A 19,378-nucleotide genomic window follows, 5' to 3' on the forward strand; every position below is an offset into this window, starting at 1 on the left:
TATAAGCTACTACTAAATATTGTAGAAACTTAATTTTCTTTAAAGTCGCTTTGCAACGATTTGTATCATGAAAAGCGCTATACAAATAAACTTGAACTGAATTCAAATAGCCTATTCAAATCTTATATGGGCTATAGATAGACAGCAATTGTGACTCAAATAATTTTTGCTTAATATTCTTGTGGAAATCATGATACATTTTTTCTTAAATGAATGGAAATTTCAACATCATTTGTTTGTTAAACAGAAATTGTTTGTAACATTTTAAATATCTTTATATAATGACTTTTGAATGAAATGCATAATTTATTATTTAATGTGTCAACCTCTGGTCCTTGGAAGGCCACTCTCCTGCCGAGCTCCAAAACACATGCCTGGAAATTTTTAGTAATCCAGAAGACCTTGATTAAGTGGTTCAGGTGTGCTAAATTAGGGTTGAAGCTTAACTCTGCAGCTCTGCAGTAACTGAATTTGACACCTTATATGATTTAATGCATCAAAGTTATTATTTTTGTGTTTTTTTTTTTTGTTTTTTTTTTGCATTATCAACACCTGAACGGGTTATCCATCGAAATATATACTTTAATTCCATGTAAAACTCTTTGCTATTTTTTTAAATGTATTATTATTATTATTATTATTGCTGTATTTGCTACAGATATCACATGGATTTATTATATTCCCAATAGCACTGCTATTACCCTCAAAACACTTATATGACTTTTCATCTTTCAGAAGTATATCACTCTGGTAACTAAAACAGCTCCAGGAACACAAAATGTTAATTTGTTTGTCATTTGCATAATTATTCATGTAAAACAGAGGATAATTCAGTGGATCAGAGACAGCTATTTGGTGTTGGCTATATGAATTCTCTGAGGTGACAAACTATCATGAGAAATCTAATTTCTGACTGTCACACACTTAGCTGTTTCCAGTCAAACAATAGAAGGAATGTTAAACTAACCATACTATTAAAATGATAGTAATGTAAATAGATGTACACAGGAGAACATATTCAAATACATTAACCTCTAAATAATAATTAATAATATGGTAGAAAAAAGTGTACTAACAGCAATGTTTTGATTGATCTGTTTGGTTCATGATGATTGGATGAATTTTTATTTTTTTATTAAAACAATCTTTTTGCTATATTGTCACATCTAGATCAAAACAAAACAATCTGTCTTCATAATTCATTAACTTTTTTTTTTTATTATTATTATACATTTATTTATTTTAAAGTAATTTATTGTTTAACCCTAACCAAAAAACAGGCTTGTAACCCTAAAATATGTAAATATATCATAAAATTCGCAGAGATTTGTGTAATTATAAGATTGCCTCATGGCATAGGCCTAATTTTTGTGTCTAACCAACAATTTTTTTTTTTTTTTTTTTTTAGAGTAGCCTACTTTTTTTTTTTTTTTTTTTTTTTTACAAATGATATGACAGTATTTATGAGACAAATAACCCCTGGTTTCACAAACAAGGCTTAAGGGCGGCTAGTTCCAGACTAAAATGTATGTTTGAGCTGTCTCAACTGAAAATATTTTGCACTAAAATATCTTAAAATAGGTCAGTGCCATTGTTCTGTCTCAAGATGCACAATTGTAACTTTTTTTTCTGAGGCATTTTTATAAAAGATGCTTAAATATCTTAATCTAAATGTCTAGTCCTGGTTTAAGCTAAGCCCCGTCTGTGTGAAACCGGGCCGTTATGTGGAAAGAACCTCTGAATCAATTTTTAATTATTAGCTCTTTGAAATGAACTGTTCGAAAGAACCGATTCGCGGGTATGACTGATAGTTCACTAGCCCACGCGCCAATCGCGCCAAAACGAATTTGTCGCAACAAAAATGTATTTACGTTAAAGAAATAATATAAGGTAAAACTACAGACACGCCGTAAACTACTGAATAAGCGCTTCTTATTCACATCTTTTCACTTCACTGACGACATTTCGTACTGGTAAGCACAGTTTGATTCGCACATGAAGGACGTTTTACCATTAACGTTATATAAATCTTATTCAAATCCTAAAAAAACAAAAACAACAACAACAAACAGCTTAATTATTACATAGAAAGTAATTTTTACTTAATATTTCAAAAAAACTTTAGCTTTAGATGCGATTTTAGAGAGTGAAAACAAAATATACATAAAAGGACATAACGTAGCCTACATTAGGACAGAGTCTAATTCAACGGCTAATAAAATGTTAAGTTACAAGTTTACTAATAATTGGAAATGAATAATGGCAATGAATTATTGTTCTACTTTTACACAGTAATATTGTTAACTCTCAGTCAGTGTGAGAAGTGATTTGTGGGGATGTGGAGGAATGAAAACCAGAGGCCAAATGCAGGTATGATTTGCTGTCTTTTATATGCTTGTGTCACTTGGTTGGAAATACACTACACTACAGAAAGTAAGAGTTGGATTAGTCAAAGTCTGCCATCTATCAAAATAATATAGCTAACTACTTGCAATTGAAAACATAGTATTTTCAGGGACCTCCCTGTTCATAAATTTGCCTTATTTGTCAAAATAATTGAGCTCCTTATCTGCTAATACAACACTCAGCTTCAGTTAAAGTTTTATTCAGGTTGCTGGAGCCTGAAATCAAAGCAGTGTTTTGTCTTTCTGCAGGCTGTCTCTCCATGCCTCTGTTTAATCAAAGGAAAAGGAGCAGGCTTCCTTTGACGTCTAATCCATCAGAGAGTGAGCTCTTCACTACCAGCCACTACAATGAGACACAAAACTCCTCCACTTCCTCCTCTGCTCTTCCCCGTATGTATTTCCACTGAAATTTCCACTCAAATCCTGCTTCAGCACTTTTTTTCGATGTTCAGATTTTGGATATTCACTTTTCTAATTCATGGTCATTTTGTTACACTATAACACACTGAAATTGTCAGGAAACTTTAATTTGTGCTTAATGTGGTAGCATCTAAATTAACAGTTTTTAATTATTCAAAGTTAAATTTTAAATAGATTACACCGGCACATTTTATATATATATATATATATATATATATATATATATATATATATATATATATATATATATATACAGTGGGGCTTGAAAGTTTGGGCACCCCTTGCAGAATCTGTGAAAATGCGAGTAATTTTCAAAAAATAAGAGAGATCATACTTAATGCATGTTGTATTTTATTTAGTACTGTCCTGAGTAAGATATTATACATAAAAGATATTAACATTTAGTCCACAAGACAAAAAAAATGCTGAAATTATTAAAATAACCACATTCAAAAGTTTGGGAACCCTTGGTTCTTAATACTCTGTGTGGTCACCTGATGATCCTCGACTGTCTTTCTGTTTTGTGATGGTTGTGCATGAGTCCCTTGTTTGTTCTGAACAGTTAAACTGAGCAGCGTTCTTCAGAAAAATCTTTAAGGTCCTGAAGATTCTTCAGTTTTCCAGCAACTTTGCATATTTGAACCCTTTCCAGCAGTGACTTTATGATTTTGAGATACAGCTTTTCACAATAAGGACAATGGAGGCACTCCAACACAACTATTTAAAAAGATTCAAACATTCACTGATGCTCCAGAAGGAAACAAGATGCATTAAGAGCTGGGGGGTGAAAACTTTTGAACATGATGAAGATGGCCAAATTTGTCTTATTTTGTTGAAATAGGATTTTTTTCCATTTAGTTCTGCTCTTCGTAAGCAACAGAATATACTTGTTTGTTTCCCGGTACACAAATTAAGTACAATTTACCTTGATCTTCAAATTCCAAAAGTTTTCACCCCCCAGCTCTTAATGCATCTTGTTTCCTTCTGGAGCATCAGTGAATGTTTGAATCTTTTTAAATAGTTGTGTTGGAGTGCCTCCATTGTCCTCAGTGTGAAAAGATGGATCTAAAAATCATAAAGTCACTGCTGGAAAGGGTTCAAACATGCAAAAAACTGAAGAATCTTCAGGACCTTAAAGATTTTTCTGAAAAACGCTGCTCAGTTTAACTGTTCAGAACAAACAAGGGACTCATGCACAACCATCACAAAACAGAAAGATATTATCTTGATATTAGTCACAGTAGATAGCTCATAGGTTATATTTTCAGTTTAGATCAAGTTATTTATTTGTGTAGTGCTTTTCACAATACACATTTTATAAAGCAGCTTTACAGAAATGTTCATTTGGAAATACTATTATAAATAAAACTAACTATTAACAAATGTGCAGTTTAGAGCTGGGTTATAGGATAGTTTTATCATCACTGGTGATATCAACAATCAATATATATATAGTGTATGTACTGTATGTATGCATGTAAAGCTGGAAATATATTGTGAGTTGAATTATTCATTATGGTGTGGTATGGAAATTGGTAAATTTTGAACTGTAAGGCTAAATACAGTATGTATGCAGACAAATCTGATTGTCATTTCTTATAATAATGTATTTATTTGTCTTTCGTTATTATGTTTTTAAAATATAACCCAAAGTTTCTCTTTAGCTTTGGGTCAGAGAGGTCAGTGGAACCGTGGAGCCTACCTTTCATCACAGCAAGCCAGCGTGAGATCTGCTCCTTCACCTGGTGTGGCTGGACGAGGATATGCACCTTTACCTCACCCAAAGAAACCTGCCTATGTCTGGTACTCAACTTATGCTAAGAAATGAATACATACCAGAAAGATCTTTTAGAAGATTGTAAATAAGCTATTTTTTCCTGACATGAGTCTTAAGATTCACTTATATAGTATTTAAGTAACCTTAGGTAACACTTGAAAGCAATAGTTCAGCCAAAATTGAAGTTTGAAAATTTACTTATCCTCAGGCCATCCAAAATTTTGAGAAGTTTGTCATTACATCACTTTCTGACTAATAAATATGTGCAGTGAATGGGTGCCGTCAGAATGAAAGTCCAAACAGTTGGTAAAAACATCAAATCACAAAAATCCTCAAGTAATCTTCATGACTCTAGTCCATCAAATGAATGCATTGTAAAGTGAAAAGCTGCATATTTGTAAAAAAGATATCATCATTGAGGTGTTTTTAACTTCAAACTTCTGTTGCTTCTACCTAAAATATGAGTATTTTAGCCATAATATTTCTTTCTCAAGTGAAAAAAAAATAGTCTCATTTGAAGAGATCAAGCTGTGTTTACGAGTGAGAACAGGATAAAACGGTTCTAAACAAAATGTTGTTGGATTTTGAGGTGAGAGGACGACAGGGAGTGATCTTTTTCACTGAAAGAAGCTTTATTATGAATTATGGACTTGAGTTTTTGTCCGAAGCAATGATTGAAACCTGGCCTGAGGATAAATATACATATTCAGAAAATGTTTTTTGTGTGAACTATTCCTTTATCTACATTAGTTAACTAAAGCTAACACTGAAAATATTTGTAAATCATTTATTAATCTAAGTTCATGTTAATTTCAACACATTCTAATATAGGGTTTTTTTCAGAGTCTTAAGACAGTGAGACTCCCTTTTGACTGGCCCTCCCTGTTTTTCATGTACCACACATATGTTAACAGCTGAGCTCAGCTGGCCACTTTGGTGGATTCGTCGATCTGGAGTGCGAAAAATGGGCTGTGTCTGACTTGAGTCATCATATTCTGTGCCATGTCTGAGATGTGACGACTTATTGTGTTGTCAGAGAGTGGAACAGAATCGATCTTAAAAGGGCACTGCCTCTCCAGCATCACAGAACACAGGTCTTTTGCTGCTGGCAGAATTAATGTCTTTCAGGTGGTATGTGCTTTGCCTGCCTTGCCAATACGCAATGCAACGCAATATGAAGCTTCAGTGGCCTTTCCATTTAATTTGACAAAATCTTCAAAAAAAAAATTTCTGACCTTGAAAGCTTTTGAATCGGCGGGGGTGGGAGAGGGGGTTGGGGGGTCTCAGAAGCCGATCCATTGTATTAATAGGCATATTCCTGTATTGGAGCGAATTCACAGCTATGGCATTCTGGGTGAAAAATGTTTCTCATATTTTTGACTTAGTTGTTTTTTTTTGTATAGTTTAAATAAAAACATTTAATTATAATAAAAAATACATATAATAATTTAACTCAATAATTATATTTTTAATTTATCATAATTTTCCCTGTGCCTCCCTTGACATGCTCTGGTGCCCCCCTGGGGAAGTGCGCCCCACACTTTGAAAACCCCTGTTCTAATACATTATTAAAAAATAAAATCAATAATACAACATTTGTATCGGTTAATATAATATGACTTGAGCTAACATGAGCTAACAATGAACAGCTGTTTTATTAACTAACTTTATCAAAGATTGATAAATACTGTAACAACTGCACCATTCATTGTTAGTTAAGGTTAGGTAATGCGTGTTATATATTTGAACAAAGTGTAACCTAACCTCGGTACATAGTCAAGTTGATTAACTTATACTGTATAGTTTGAAGTAAAAAAAAAATTGCTTGTTTAGAAGTTTTACTACATTATGCACATTTTTAGTTATCTTGAAAAACATTTGTGTCATTACATTTTGTATCTGTCACCATTTTACCTCCAGGTCACAGACAGGGCAACAGAGGCCTCCAGTGAGACAGGATTCGATGCCAGCAGTTGGATCCCAGCTTCATGGTGGTTTTCTAAGGAACAGCTCAGTTTCACTCGGCCAGCCCAGACAGTCCAGCAGCATCCAGAATCAACAGTCATTTAACAGGCCGACAAATTCCCCCAGAATGCCGTACCGTCCCCAGCATTGTACCCCTACAGCAGCAAGCACTCAGGGCCCTGGAGCTCAGAGTTACATTGGAAAGGGGAACTTCAGACCTGTTGGACATTCAGCCAGTGGAATGTGTGCAAAAGAAAAGATGGAAACCTCAAGTGTCCAGACCACCATTCAGCAGCAAGTGTGTGTGACTTTATTTAAGGGGCACCCCATTCTAAAGGGGCAGGGCACATTCATATTAAAAACATATTAACATATATATATACGTGTCCACTTTACTGCAATACTACAAACCTGCAGCATTTTTGTGTGCTGCCTTGTTCAAATATTTTCTGCCCCACAGTATAAAATGCAGTTTTATTTGTTCGGCTAACATTTCTGATTTACTCTCTCTCCTGCTGGATAGAAGCCCCCTCATGAGACATCGCTGCATGTTATTACTGCTGTTATTGAAGGCATGAAGCACTGGAGCCAGTACAAGAACAAAGTACCAATGCTGTTTGAGATGTTTGGTGAGGAGACTATCACACATGATTTAACACATGATCACACCTTGATTTAAATCTGTGTCTAACAGTCCTGTCTCTCTTTACAGCTACACTGGACTCTGCAGTTACAGTTGGAGAACACGGAGCAAAGAAATTTCTTATGAGGGATGGCAAAGAAGTGGTCCACTGCATTTACTATGAAAATGTGAGTCTGAGAATATTGGTTTTCTTCCAGATGTGCATATTTTCTTCTTCCCTGTAACACGTGTATTTTTACAATTGTAATATTTTTTTTTTATTATTGTTTTATTTATTTATTAAACACACTACCATTCAAAAGTTTGGGGTTGGTAAGGAAACATTAGACTGAATAATGTAAAAAATGATGTCTGTTTTTAATCATACTTTGTAGTCAGTAATTGTATATATTTAAGTTTCCACAAAAATATTAAGCAGCACTATTATTTCTAATATTATTTCTATATCTTCTAACATCAAATCAGCATATGTGACCATGGATCACAAAACCAGACACAAGTAGCACAGATATATTTGTAGCAATAGCCAAAAATACATTTTATGGGTCAAAATAATATATATCATATACATTTTTATTTTATGCCAAAAATCATTAGAATATTAAGTAAAGATCATCCCATGAAATTAAAATTAATAGTTACCTTGGCTGTCAAGCTCAAAATATTATATAAAAAAAAAAGTATAAGTACCTCTTGTGATCATACCACAGTATTACTGTAGTTGGCAGTAATATAGTAATAAAAGTATATATATATATATATATACTGTACATTGTTATGTGATGTTGGCAGTGGTAGAGACATCATAAACCTTTAGGTATAAGTCATTGTATGAATGTTTGTTCTTCAGGATCAGACACTGCCCAGACTGATCAGAGGTCAGGTGCATCGCTGCGTTGGAAACTACGACAGCCAAAAAGACACAATGACTTGTGTGTCAGTCCGAGCTGCTTCACTGTCAGAGCAAAGGAATGCCCTGGAGGCTGTGAGAGTCTCAGATGCAAAAATGAGGGAAGTGGCACTGGCTCTCAGTGAAATGTGATGTGGATCGAGTGAGTAACAGGAGAAAGATTAAACTAGCACAGACTTATACTGAAGTTAGGGTTGGTTTTGGTTTAGTTGTGAAGTAGTTGAAGAATGACCTATAATGGTCAGTGAATGTGAAACAGTCTTAAATTTGTGATCTGGAGATTTTGATTCACTTTGCAAATTAGATGCATTAATAATATTTTGTTTATTTGAATTTAAATGCATTTCAAATATTTCCAATTTACATGCATATATCGTCTCAAATTTTAAATTATTAAAATATTCAAGTTCTAATTTATATGCATATATAATCTTGAGTTATAATTTAGATGGATATACATTTAGTTCCCATTAAACTATGCATACATGGTTTATTTAAATTTGTGATAATATATTTATTTAGTATTTATTCTAATTTGTATCCATATTTGAGTTCTTCTTTATACATTATTATATTGTTAATTGTTGCATTAAACACTATTTGTACTCCATTCCCAAACTTGGCAAATGTTGTTTTTAAAGATTTGTTGGTGTCTTCATTCAAAAGACATCAGTTTGCTGAGTTTATGAAATGCTTTATTACAAAGAAGAAACACATAACAGCAATTTTTATAAGATGTCAAAGGTTAAACAAACACAATGGTGAGGTAACATCGCAAAATATAACTTTCAAAAGGGAACCAACCATCAGGATGCCATGTTACAGAATTATTTACAACCAAAACACAGCGGGAAACCCACAGCACTAATCTAAGATCTACCAGTGGTCAGACTTTACATACAAGAACTCAGTAATGCAAGTTGCCATCACCATAAAGGCAATCGGAGGACGCCAGTGTACTACTGCATAAACACATTTAGAGGGGCCTGTTATATTTGACATCTCATGCCAGTTTAAAGTTGTGCTCTGTCCTCTGAGCCTCAGCTACCCTTAACAGTTACAAGTACACACATCTTGGGGGTGGGGGGGTATTTCGCTCTTAGCACATCTATTTCATAATTGAATTTGGTGTTAAATCTACGAAAGAGGGCAGTTGAGTGCCAATGTTTTAGCCAGTCTGAACACATAACACACAAATGGATCAACAGAACAGCAAAAGTGAGCCATGTGCAATATGGAATGATCCGAGTAGAAGCTTTAGCTTCAACGTATTGCTGTGCCAAGTGTCAATGCAATAGCACACTAGCATAATTTGATCATTACAGCAAATTTCCCAAAGAAATCCACAAATCTGTCATGACAAATCAAGACTGATTTGGTCGTCCTGTCTTGTTCAATGACTTGCTTATTTAGCTTTCATCGTTTTGTTCTTTTTTGCAACCCCTTCAAAACAAAACAGGCCATAAGCTTGGCGCAAACATTAAAAACGTTCAGCTAAAACTAATCGTCATTAAAGATAGTGACATACAGAAATAATCACACAATGTTAATCCAACAAGAAAGCATTTACAAAGATTACCTGATGAAAGGTACTTAAGTCTTAGCAATGGTCAAAAGGCACAAGTTGGTTAGCAGTTGGTATTTTCCAGAACGTAGTGTCTCAGTGTTAACTAAGCCCAACTTTAACTAAGAACCGTCCTGCTCCTGGTTTGTGCAGTCCTGAATAATTCAGTACTAGAAGGTGTTACAGTAAAGAACGCAAAAGGAGACTTCACAACATATGCTGTTCACTCAGTTCGGGAAAACAAATGGTTTTACTTGTGGGATCATTTCACTTTCACATACAGCTGAGAAAAGTCCATGCTTGTGGTCCATCCATGGCAGTTTGAAGCAACGGCCTGGTCCATACTGTCAATACAGTTATGAGAAACAAAATCAAGAAAATTCAGACAGATGCCAGTAAATTAAAACAAGTGTGGAGGATAAAAATGTTTCAGTTTACTGAAGCCACAGTGTTGGTCCTTGAATAGGTACTTATATCAGGTGCTAGAAACTTTCAGACTTGAGTTCAGTTTCTCTCAATGAACTTTATGAAACTGTGCCTTTAAACCTGTTGGATCCTTTAGAAGAAGTCCATTTAAGAAGGGCCTACCATTTGTTTTTGTTATCCTTTCATTGCATGCGGACCAATCTTAGTTAAATATATTGGAAATTGTTAATCAATTGTAATTTAATTTGCTATTTTTGGTTTTGATCCTTGCAAACAAAATTTCAAAAATACTAATTTGCACCATGGTCCATTGTCCGATATTTTCAGTAGTTAGTCTTTAAGAGGTCTTCAATCAAAAACAGAGATTGAAAATAAATTAGAAAGAAGGGAAAAAGAGAGCAACATTTTTCAACTGGAAGGTTGACTGTGACAAAAAAAAAAGACCTTATCGAATTAAGGAAGACACTAACAAACAAAAAACAACAAGAACAGAAGGGATGAAGGGTCTTGAGTTCTGCTCCAGAGCAACATCATCTTCATGACATCATTATTACCAACCACGGCAAATGATGCTGAGACTTTGCAATCTGTCCAACCGCAAATCGTTGATCATTTAATAATTATTTATGACGGTTGAGCAGGTTGAATATTGTAGGTGGTGGACTTCAGTGCTCTATAAAAGAGTGGGCAGTGGGGTGGGTGACAGCTGCTCTTTGGGGGCGTACTTGGCGAAAAAGGGCAGGAAGAGGGTGAGCATGACACCTACGATAGCCAGCATGTAGCCCCATCCTATCTGACACTCCCCGGAGTAGTAGATGTCCGAGTCTCCGCAGAAAGACTTGACCAGGCTGGAGTTGAGACCGAAGGGGTATACCAGCAAACCAGATGCCATGATGACCACTAGAGCAGAGAGACAAGAGAGGAAGCAAATGAAATATGGGTGCATTTGAGAGAAGTACAAAGTGTAAATGTTAACACGGGACAATAACAAAACATGACTTACTGTTAACTTTGAACTGAAATTTGCTTTTTAAAAAATTCTATCAAAACTGTCATTTGAAGTACACATAAAATACATACAATTTGTACGGTATAACATATAAATTTTGAACATATGGGAATTAGGCATAATCTTGTTAAATATAAACAATTTATTAATCACATCAAACTGACGTGGTTTTAATATGACCAACAGCTAAGTGGTTTGTTATTATCAGACAATTTTTTCTTGTTTATTTTAAGCAAATACATAATTATTAAAATAAAAAAGTTAAAATAAATGAATGAATCAATCAATTTAACATACATCAATCAGTAAAAATTAAAAAGACCCGTAAAATGATAAGTTACACCTTTTATAAAAATTAGAGATTTTATGAATATATATACATTTCAATGTAATTATTATTATTTTTTTAATCCAACCAAATTTATATAATTTTTATAATAATAAACCCTTTTCACAGACTCAAATATTAACATTTATAGTAAAGTTTCTTTTTTTTTTATACAATGGCTGAGAGGGCGACAGCAATTTTGCATCTTTCTCTCTTCTGACAACTATAGTCTATCACTCAATTAATTTCCTTTTTTGTAAAGTCATAAAAACATTATTGTTTTTATCCTTAGCTTTTGATACAGCTGGTAACACAAAAAAAATGATATGTATGGTTGTTTCTATTTATCTCTATAGTTTAGCCACCTTTGACTTCTGCTTCTTAGATCCCCAGAAATGTATCTTCTGACTTCTGATCAGTGACTAATACTTGTAGCAGCAACAACAGTGCTCAGGGTGGCAGTAGAGAGCCGTGTCTCTGCTGACCTGATTATTAATGGAAGAATACTGTTTCCAATTTGCCATGGAAATATCAAATCTACACAAAACCATCAGCCCATGTATGTCTGAAATCAAAATTCATGGAATGATGACTGACATTCCCTGAATGTGGGGTGTGTACTGTGACTGAGGAAAGCCATTAGGAGACTTTCTGGGTGATCCATTTTCTCAGTGGATGGCTGCCCATGGCAGAACAACTGAGTTAAAATCATTTGCTGTCAGATATCTGTTGAATCAGGATCCATAACTATGCTGGCAGAGTATATGCATCAACAATAAAATCAATTCCTAACTATTATAAACTGTTAAAAGGTTAATGACTATTTAAATACTACATAGTGAGGGAACACATTAAAATGTTATGAAATAATATTCTTCACATACACTACCATTTTAAAGATATTAATACATTTATTCAACCAAAAGTCAGTATAAGGTTACAAAAGATTTCCATTTCAAAAATAAATGATATTATTTTTTAACTTTCTATCAATCAAAGAATGCTGAAAAAAATGATGACAGTTTCCATGAAAATGTGAAGACGTTTCCAACATTTATGAAAATGTTTTTGAGTAATAAATCGGCATATTAGAGTGATTTCCGATCACACGAATAGATTGTTAAAATACATTAATACAGACATTTTTATATTTTACCCTGTAATAATATTCCACAGTATTACTGGTTTTACTGTATTTTTGATCAAATAAATGCAGTCTTGGTGATAGAGGCTTTCTTCAAAAATTTCACAAAATCATACCAATCTCAAACTTGAATGGCAGTGTATATTAAAATATTATAAAAGATAACATCATGTTGTTCAACTGGTGCGGTGCAGTGGTTTGATGAACAGGGTTTCTATATAGAGTATTTTAGCATGATGGTTTTGACCAATCAGCATCCAAGATTAATCATTGCAAATATCACAAGGAAACCCCCAGTATAACCAAAATTCTGCACAACGGTGTTAATAGCTTTTTTCACCCAGGGGCACTGAACATCTTTATTAATCTATTTATTATCCCTCTTCAGCTTCTCCACACAAAACGACCCAGAAGCCTCTCTCGTCTCTGCTAGCACACTAAGATAACAGTGGTTTTCCTTCAGTTTAATGGCCTCGGATCCAGCTGTGCTCTACATTGGCCTGTGTTTATCAGCGGAGGCCTGACATCTCAAAGCTGCTCTGCTAATGACATCATAATGTCCTTCTCTATCTTTGAGTGTATCTGCACAAAGACGCAGTCAAACGCAGCTTCTCCGGCAGAGGGAAATAACCGCTATCAGGGGATGTTTACACTCAGATGACAGGGCTTTCAATGAGACTCAACAAGTCATTCAATAAAATTTCATTTCGAAGGCAATCTTCAATGAAAACACACGCACAGATAGCACAACTGTATGGAGTTTAATTAAAGCGGGTCAAATCAACAAGGACTTCACTGCAGAGGCTTGTGAAGCTCAGGGCCAATTGCAGTCTGGATCAGATAAAGTCTTGAGCCTGTGTGTGTGTGTGTGTGTGTGTGAGTCAGGAATGGCACACTGCTGTGTGACACTTGAAAGTCCACATCAACCTGTTTCTTAAATTGCAGTGTTACGAAGTGGCCTTGATGGTATTTTGCTCATTTGTTTTCACATGTGGCTTTGATTCACAAATGACATAGGCTTATAACATAGGCACTTAAAAGTGGCTAAATTTAGATTCAGGGTCAGCGGGTACATAAATCTAAAAGAGTCTGTGTGCTTTAAAAAGGACATACTCCAACACCAAAGACCCACTTTAAAGAATTATTACACATCATTTAAGCTCTTCTGACAACATCTAAGGCATATTGTCAGCTACCATAGTAAATCATTTAAAGTCAGCATGAAAGGGAAGTTGCACTTTTTTTTTCTTAACGTGACATAAATTGACGTGAAACTGCATCTTGACTAAGACAAATGTAGGGTGGGACTTAATTATCCATGCCCAATTATTAGATCAATACAGTTGATTTTGCGATTTGATGGTGACTTTATCTCATCTATCAGCTTGTAAAATGAATCAAGAAACAGTTGTAATAATTGTATTATGAGCACTTCTCATGTTTATTTGCCTCTTAATAATGAATCACTTGTATTTCTCATTTATAAGATTGCATTGGATAAAAGCCTCTGCTAAATGAATCAATAAATGTAAATGTAAAAATAAGCTGATTAAAATACACTTAGAATGGAAGTTTATGGGCTTAAGTTTAAGTGTAGAATGTTACAGTTGCCACATAGACTTTTTACAGTAAACACAAATTTTTTGTTTTTGTTTTTACAATTTTTACATTTTGTGGTATTTAAAAGACAGTTATTCAATTCATTTTGAACAAACATGCACTGATAAGTAATGAGTTGATGAAATGGTCAATTAATAACCGGTTTTGGTTCTCCAATCCACCTGCAGATTACTTGTAATGACTATGTTAACTTTGTGTGAGGAACAGACTGAAATTTAGTCATAATTCACTAATACTGTTTCCTCTTCACTAAAGCTCTGAAATATTTTCAGAATCTCATTTATGTCCACATTCAGATAAAAAAACTGCCCAACAAATGTCACTAGTTGTTGCATGTGTTGTAACCAAATGTGGACACAGCAGTTTGAATCTGCAGAATGGAGGGTCCCTTTTGGCTGCGTTCACTCTCAGTTTTTGGAACCGTGAACCGATCATCTCTTTCTCTTTACTAGCTATAGCACAAAATAAATATGAATGAACATCAAAAGGTATATAGTTTCAACCGTGGAAATTGTTTTTCAAACTCCACCGACGTTAATCTGTCTGGTTTGTTTGTTTGTTGGACAAAATGGCAAATTCGGTCAATTCCTTTAATGTTGTGAGTCTCAAAATGTCCTATTCAACACATCAGCTTACAATACTGGCTTGAATGAACGAGTAACCAAAGTCAAGCCTGACTATCACCTGATGTAACCACAGACACTGAATTAATATCAAAGATGGGCGAGAGACCTCATCACATTGTCTGCTGCTGCGTGAACATGGCCAAAAATTCAGGTTGGAATAGCATGAAAGCGAGTACATAATGACAGAATTTTTAGATGATCTATCCCTTTAAACTCAGTCCAGCGATTGATTTTTGCAAGCACAAGTGTTGTAGACACAGAGACATGACATCATTTATGCAGTCAGCAAGAGTCCTCCTCCAACCTTCAAAGCTGGATATATCATGCAGCTATATTCTATTGTCTCTCTAATTTTAACATTTTCGTAGTCTCCTATGTGAGGGCTGTGTTTGGTGTGGAGAGGTTAGAGGTTATATGGCATATGTTATCTGTCCTATTCCCATCCTCAATCTTAAAGCAATACTGAGAAGCACATTTCTTGCTTGGCAGGGTTGACTAAGCACACATACAGTACATGTGACCTGTGGCCGCTGCTGTAATCCATTGGGCAATATGTGCTTTGGTGACAAATGATTTGATGATGAGATTCAGTGAATAGTGTAATATAATTCTCTCGTGGGGCACGTCTCACAGAGCTTGATTCTGAATCTGCTCACCCCGACCACAGCAGAGCGTTTCCAGCCCAGCCATTCATTATGACATGTTCACTGGACGTGATGAGGTCAGCTTCACCATCACTTTGAATGATAGTGCTGTACCGATCTCTTTGGGGATGATGGGAGACACGTGATAACCGAGGGTGAACTGCACAAAAAAAGACCCCTTGTGTGTGATTGAATTGCTACTGAGAATGAGTTGGAAATGTTATCTGTGAACAGTGGCATAGACAGGGGAGGGGCCATGGGGGCACTGATTGGTCCTCCAGTGTGCCCCCACCTTCTACGTGTCCATCACAAAAAATAAAAATAAAAAAAATAATAAAAAAATTTCATTTGAATAATTAACGATTCCGTGATGCTTCTCAATAACCTGGATTGAGGATAGCGAGCGAACCTTGTTTGCAGAGGCTTTTTACACTAACTCCGCCCACCATCGGGTAGGTGTGGGAGGGCTTTATTGTACCAATAAGGTGGCATCCATTTAATAATATTTTGAATTAAAATGTACATTTAGATTCAATAAGTTATAGCATACTGTTTTATAATGTACTACAATACTGAGGTTCATATATTGCCACTATTTGCATAAGTAAAAAGCGGGAAATCGTATTTGAACATAGTGTAAATAGAATATAGCTGTGCAAAAGGCAAAAAGCATATCACAAAAAATGCTGCTATTTGCACTAAGTGTAAATAGCATCTATTGATATTTAAACATATATTAGTGCAAATGTCCTCTTCCTTTTTAAAATATATATTTTTTATTTTTATAACTAGCGAGTTGGCAGCGCTAGATTTTGGTGCTGTCTTTCAGTGTTAGTACAGACCAGGTTCAGTGTTAGCTCCTAGACCAAGATATTGCTCATTTCAATGCTCTCTGGCAGAATGTACAAGCACAATAAGGGTTTTCCTGCATTTTTTTCTTTTCTGACAAAATGCAATTGATATTGCAAGCGAGATGGCAAATCAAATCGTACGATGTTTATCTCTGTGTTTAAACGTATTTTCTTTATAAATCATATAGAATCAATAGAATTATAATAATTTATATGTATTATAATACATTTCCATATTATTATAAAAAAGTGTATATTTAAGAAGTTCTTACTTTTAACTAGTTTCTTGTTAGCATGCCTATTATTACTAACATATTGTCTGTTTATTAGTAATTATGAAGCATTTATTCTGCATGACCATCTACTTACCCAATTCTACCTAACACACAAACTTAACACTTACCTTACTTTTAACAAGCATCATATTAGACGTTTTTTGAGACAAAAGTCATAGTTGATGTTTTGTAAAGAGCTAGATTTGGACCTTGAAATATAGTGTGACCAAATGCACAACATAAGATTGGCCCCTCTGTATTAACTGTGGCCCCTCTTGTGCCCCCCCCCCCCCGCGTGTGATTTAAATTCTAATGCATAATTAAAAAGAATAAATGCATAAACTTGTTCACTAAAATTGAAGATGGTTTGAAATTCATTACATGTATTGAAAGAGTTATTTATCCCTTTTATTAACATATTGGCTGTTTACAAATCACATAATCTGCATGACCATATACTACATGACATGCATGACTACATCATTAATACTACCAACTACCTTACTAACTATTAATAAGCAGCAAATTAGGAGTTTATTGAGGCAAAAGTCGTAGTTAAAGGTTTTTTAATAATGAGGATTGAATATTAAAATAAAGTATGACTGGTATCTTATGTGTAATTATACTTTAAGTGGATATTATCTGATTGACAGCATGATCAGAGATGGAAAAAGGTTTCTGATTAATATTTGATGTTGTCTGTTTAGAACTTTAAAGAATGCAATTAATACGGCATCCATTTTTCCACTTCCTGAGATAGCTATGCTAATTTTTAGCTATGCTGATTAATTGATTCATCTATAATTACAAACATTTGTTTGATTAATTAATTACTTTTTTTTAACTCATCAACAGCAGTAATATTTATACATAATTGATATTTAGTAATATTTCTGTTTTATGTTTTTTTGCTTTTTACAGCTCATTATTTTCTCTCCAATCTTTTAAGTAAATAATTCAAGCGATAGGCCTAGAAGGAATCTGAAAACTTCATTTATATTTGATATTTTTATATATTTATTTTGAGGGGAAAATCTGTGGAAAAGACTTGTGTTAAATATTTAAAATTGTGTTAAATACTTTATTCTTTTTTTTTTTTTTAGCTGAAAACATTATCAAATTAGCCTAAATATTGACACAACACAAATAATTTTGGCCACAGATTTTGTGTGGCTTATGACAGGAATTCATCTGATAGAAAAGACGTGAAAACTCAAACTTGCTCTGAGTTTAAAGTTACACTTGAGACTACAGACTTCTCCCTCTCTCTTTCTCTTTACTCTCTCACCACACATGATCTGAGAGTCTCATGAGTAATGAGGCTGTACAAACAGTGCAAACTCCTTCTGAAGCTCACTCTCTGAAACACACACACACACACACACACACACACACATAGAGTAAACAGACGAGCAGAAGCAAGCTGTCTTCACACCCACAGCTCTGTCTCTGTAAATACAGCTCTAGAGTAGTGACTGAGAATCTAATGATACTTAATTATCGAGCAACGCTGCGGCCAGCGTTTGAGCCTCTGAATCCTTCACAAATTACAGCACAAACTGTTGAGCCTTCAGATGAAGAGCAAATTCAGTTAAGCTATGCAGTGTACATCAGAGAGCAGGCCTGAAGGGTAGTGCAGCACTCTGACTTGTTGAGGTGCGAGTTTGAGTCGGGCTCATGCCGTTTCCTCAACCCATTCCCCCTCTTTCTCATTTCATGTCTCCTCTCTCATTACGCTTCGCATTACAATTCATCTCAGGCTTTAAGAGAGAAAAAAAGTGTAGTACAGCATTGTACAATGATATATTGTTAACACTGTTATTAATTATATTAACCACGCATCGCAGGTATTGTTACAAAGATAGAGATTAAAATACAGAGGGGCCCTCGAATAACTTTAAAGACGTCCTAAAATAACTTAATGAATTAAAATAAAATAAAACAAGCATTGAAATAAAATGAACCAGTTTAAAATCATAAATTATAATTGAAAATTAGTTTTGTAAATCTTTGACCAATAAAAACAGTGAAAACAATAGAAAACAATTTGACATTTTATTTAGTGTTTTTCCCCAGTAAACTGTGCTAATTCATATTGTTTCATTTGATGCAAATTGATCACATTTTCTACTGTAAATGAACAGCTTTTGTAATTTTTCTTTCAGCTCTCAGTATGTAATTCATTCATAAACACTGTAAAAAATGGCAAATGTTATTTAATTACAGTAAATATTAATTTTAATTGCAACTTTGCATCTCACGATTGTGACTATGGCTGTGTCTGAAAGCTTAGGCAGCAGGCAGTGATTGTGCATGAAGGTACCTCATTTCAATAGACTTTTGAAGCAGCATAACAAAATAATGATCTACAACAAAATAGAGTGAGCTTTGCTGATAACTAAGCAAATATTTCATTACTACAATACTCATTTCCTGCTAGACATCAAAAGTGGAAGTGAGTCAAAGACCTACGTTTGCACACAAACTGACAACCAGACCCGACTTTCATATGCCATTTTGATTTTTTAGCTTAACTGAACGCACAGGATTGTGGGATATCAAAAACAGCCAAGGATACACCTATGCTGTTTTCAAAAGTCAATTAGATGTAGGTACATCAGGAAACCGGCTGTAAAGCTAACACTGGATTCAGACATGCCTACGACTGTACAGTTTTTCACAATTGTTCATTTATTTCACATAATTTTGACTTTGTATTTTACTTTAACAAATTGATATCTCACAGTTATCTTCATTATGTCACTGTGTGA

At 34.5% G+C, this 19,378-nt stretch overlaps 2 protein-coding genes across 2 annotated transcripts in view; one reads left to right on the forward strand and one right to left on the reverse strand.

Moving 5' to 3' along the window:
• The first annotated feature begins 1,763 nt into the window (after nucleotides 1–1,763).
• On the forward strand, nucleotides 1,764–8,531 carry LOC113050057 (spermatogenesis-associated protein 22-like). The gene is made up of 8 exons (XM_026212763.1): nucleotides 1,764–1,973; nucleotides 2,293–2,370; nucleotides 2,655–2,795; nucleotides 4,490–4,628; nucleotides 6,523–6,865; nucleotides 7,091–7,196; nucleotides 7,280–7,377; nucleotides 8,061–8,531. Exons 2-8 carry the CDS (start codon nucleotides 2,337–2,339, stop codon nucleotides 8,250–8,252), a joined length of 1,053 nt encoding a protein of 350 aa, XP_026068548.1. The 5' UTR covers nucleotides 1,764–1,973; nucleotides 2,293–2,336; the 3' UTR covers nucleotides 8,253–8,531.
• Nucleotides 8,532–8,803: 272 nt separating this feature from the next.
• Nucleotides 8,804–19,378, reverse strand: part of LOC113049734 (transmembrane protein 211-like) — a 169,539-nt gene continuing 158,964 nt past the window's right edge. The window contains exon 3 of the mRNA XM_026212338.1: nucleotides 8,804–11,010. Coding sequence (XP_026068123.1) covers nucleotides 10,784–11,010 — 227 coding nt within the window. The 3' untranslated portion in view covers nucleotides 8,804–10,783. The remainder of the gene's footprint in view (nucleotides 11,011–19,378) is intronic.

The sequence above is a fragment of the Carassius auratus genome, chromosome 30, assembly GCF_003368295.1.
Source record: "Carassius auratus strain Wakin chromosome 30, ASM336829v1, whole genome shotgun sequence".
Lineage (NCBI taxonomy): Eukaryota > Metazoa > Chordata > Actinopteri > Cypriniformes > Cyprinidae > Carassius > Carassius auratus.

Coding starts and splice junctions, on each gene's coding strand:
- LOC113050057 (XM_026212763.1), top strand. CDS start 2,337: ATGTGGAGGAATGAAAACCAGAGGCCAAATGCAG. Junction 7,197..7,279: donor AATGCTGTTTGAGATGTTTG/GTGAGGAGACTA, acceptor CTCTCTTTACAG/CTACACTGGACTCTGCAGTT. Junction 7,378..8,060: donor ACTGCATTTACTATGAAAAT/GTGAGTCTGAGA, acceptor TTTGTTCTTCAG/GATCAGACACTGCCCAGACT.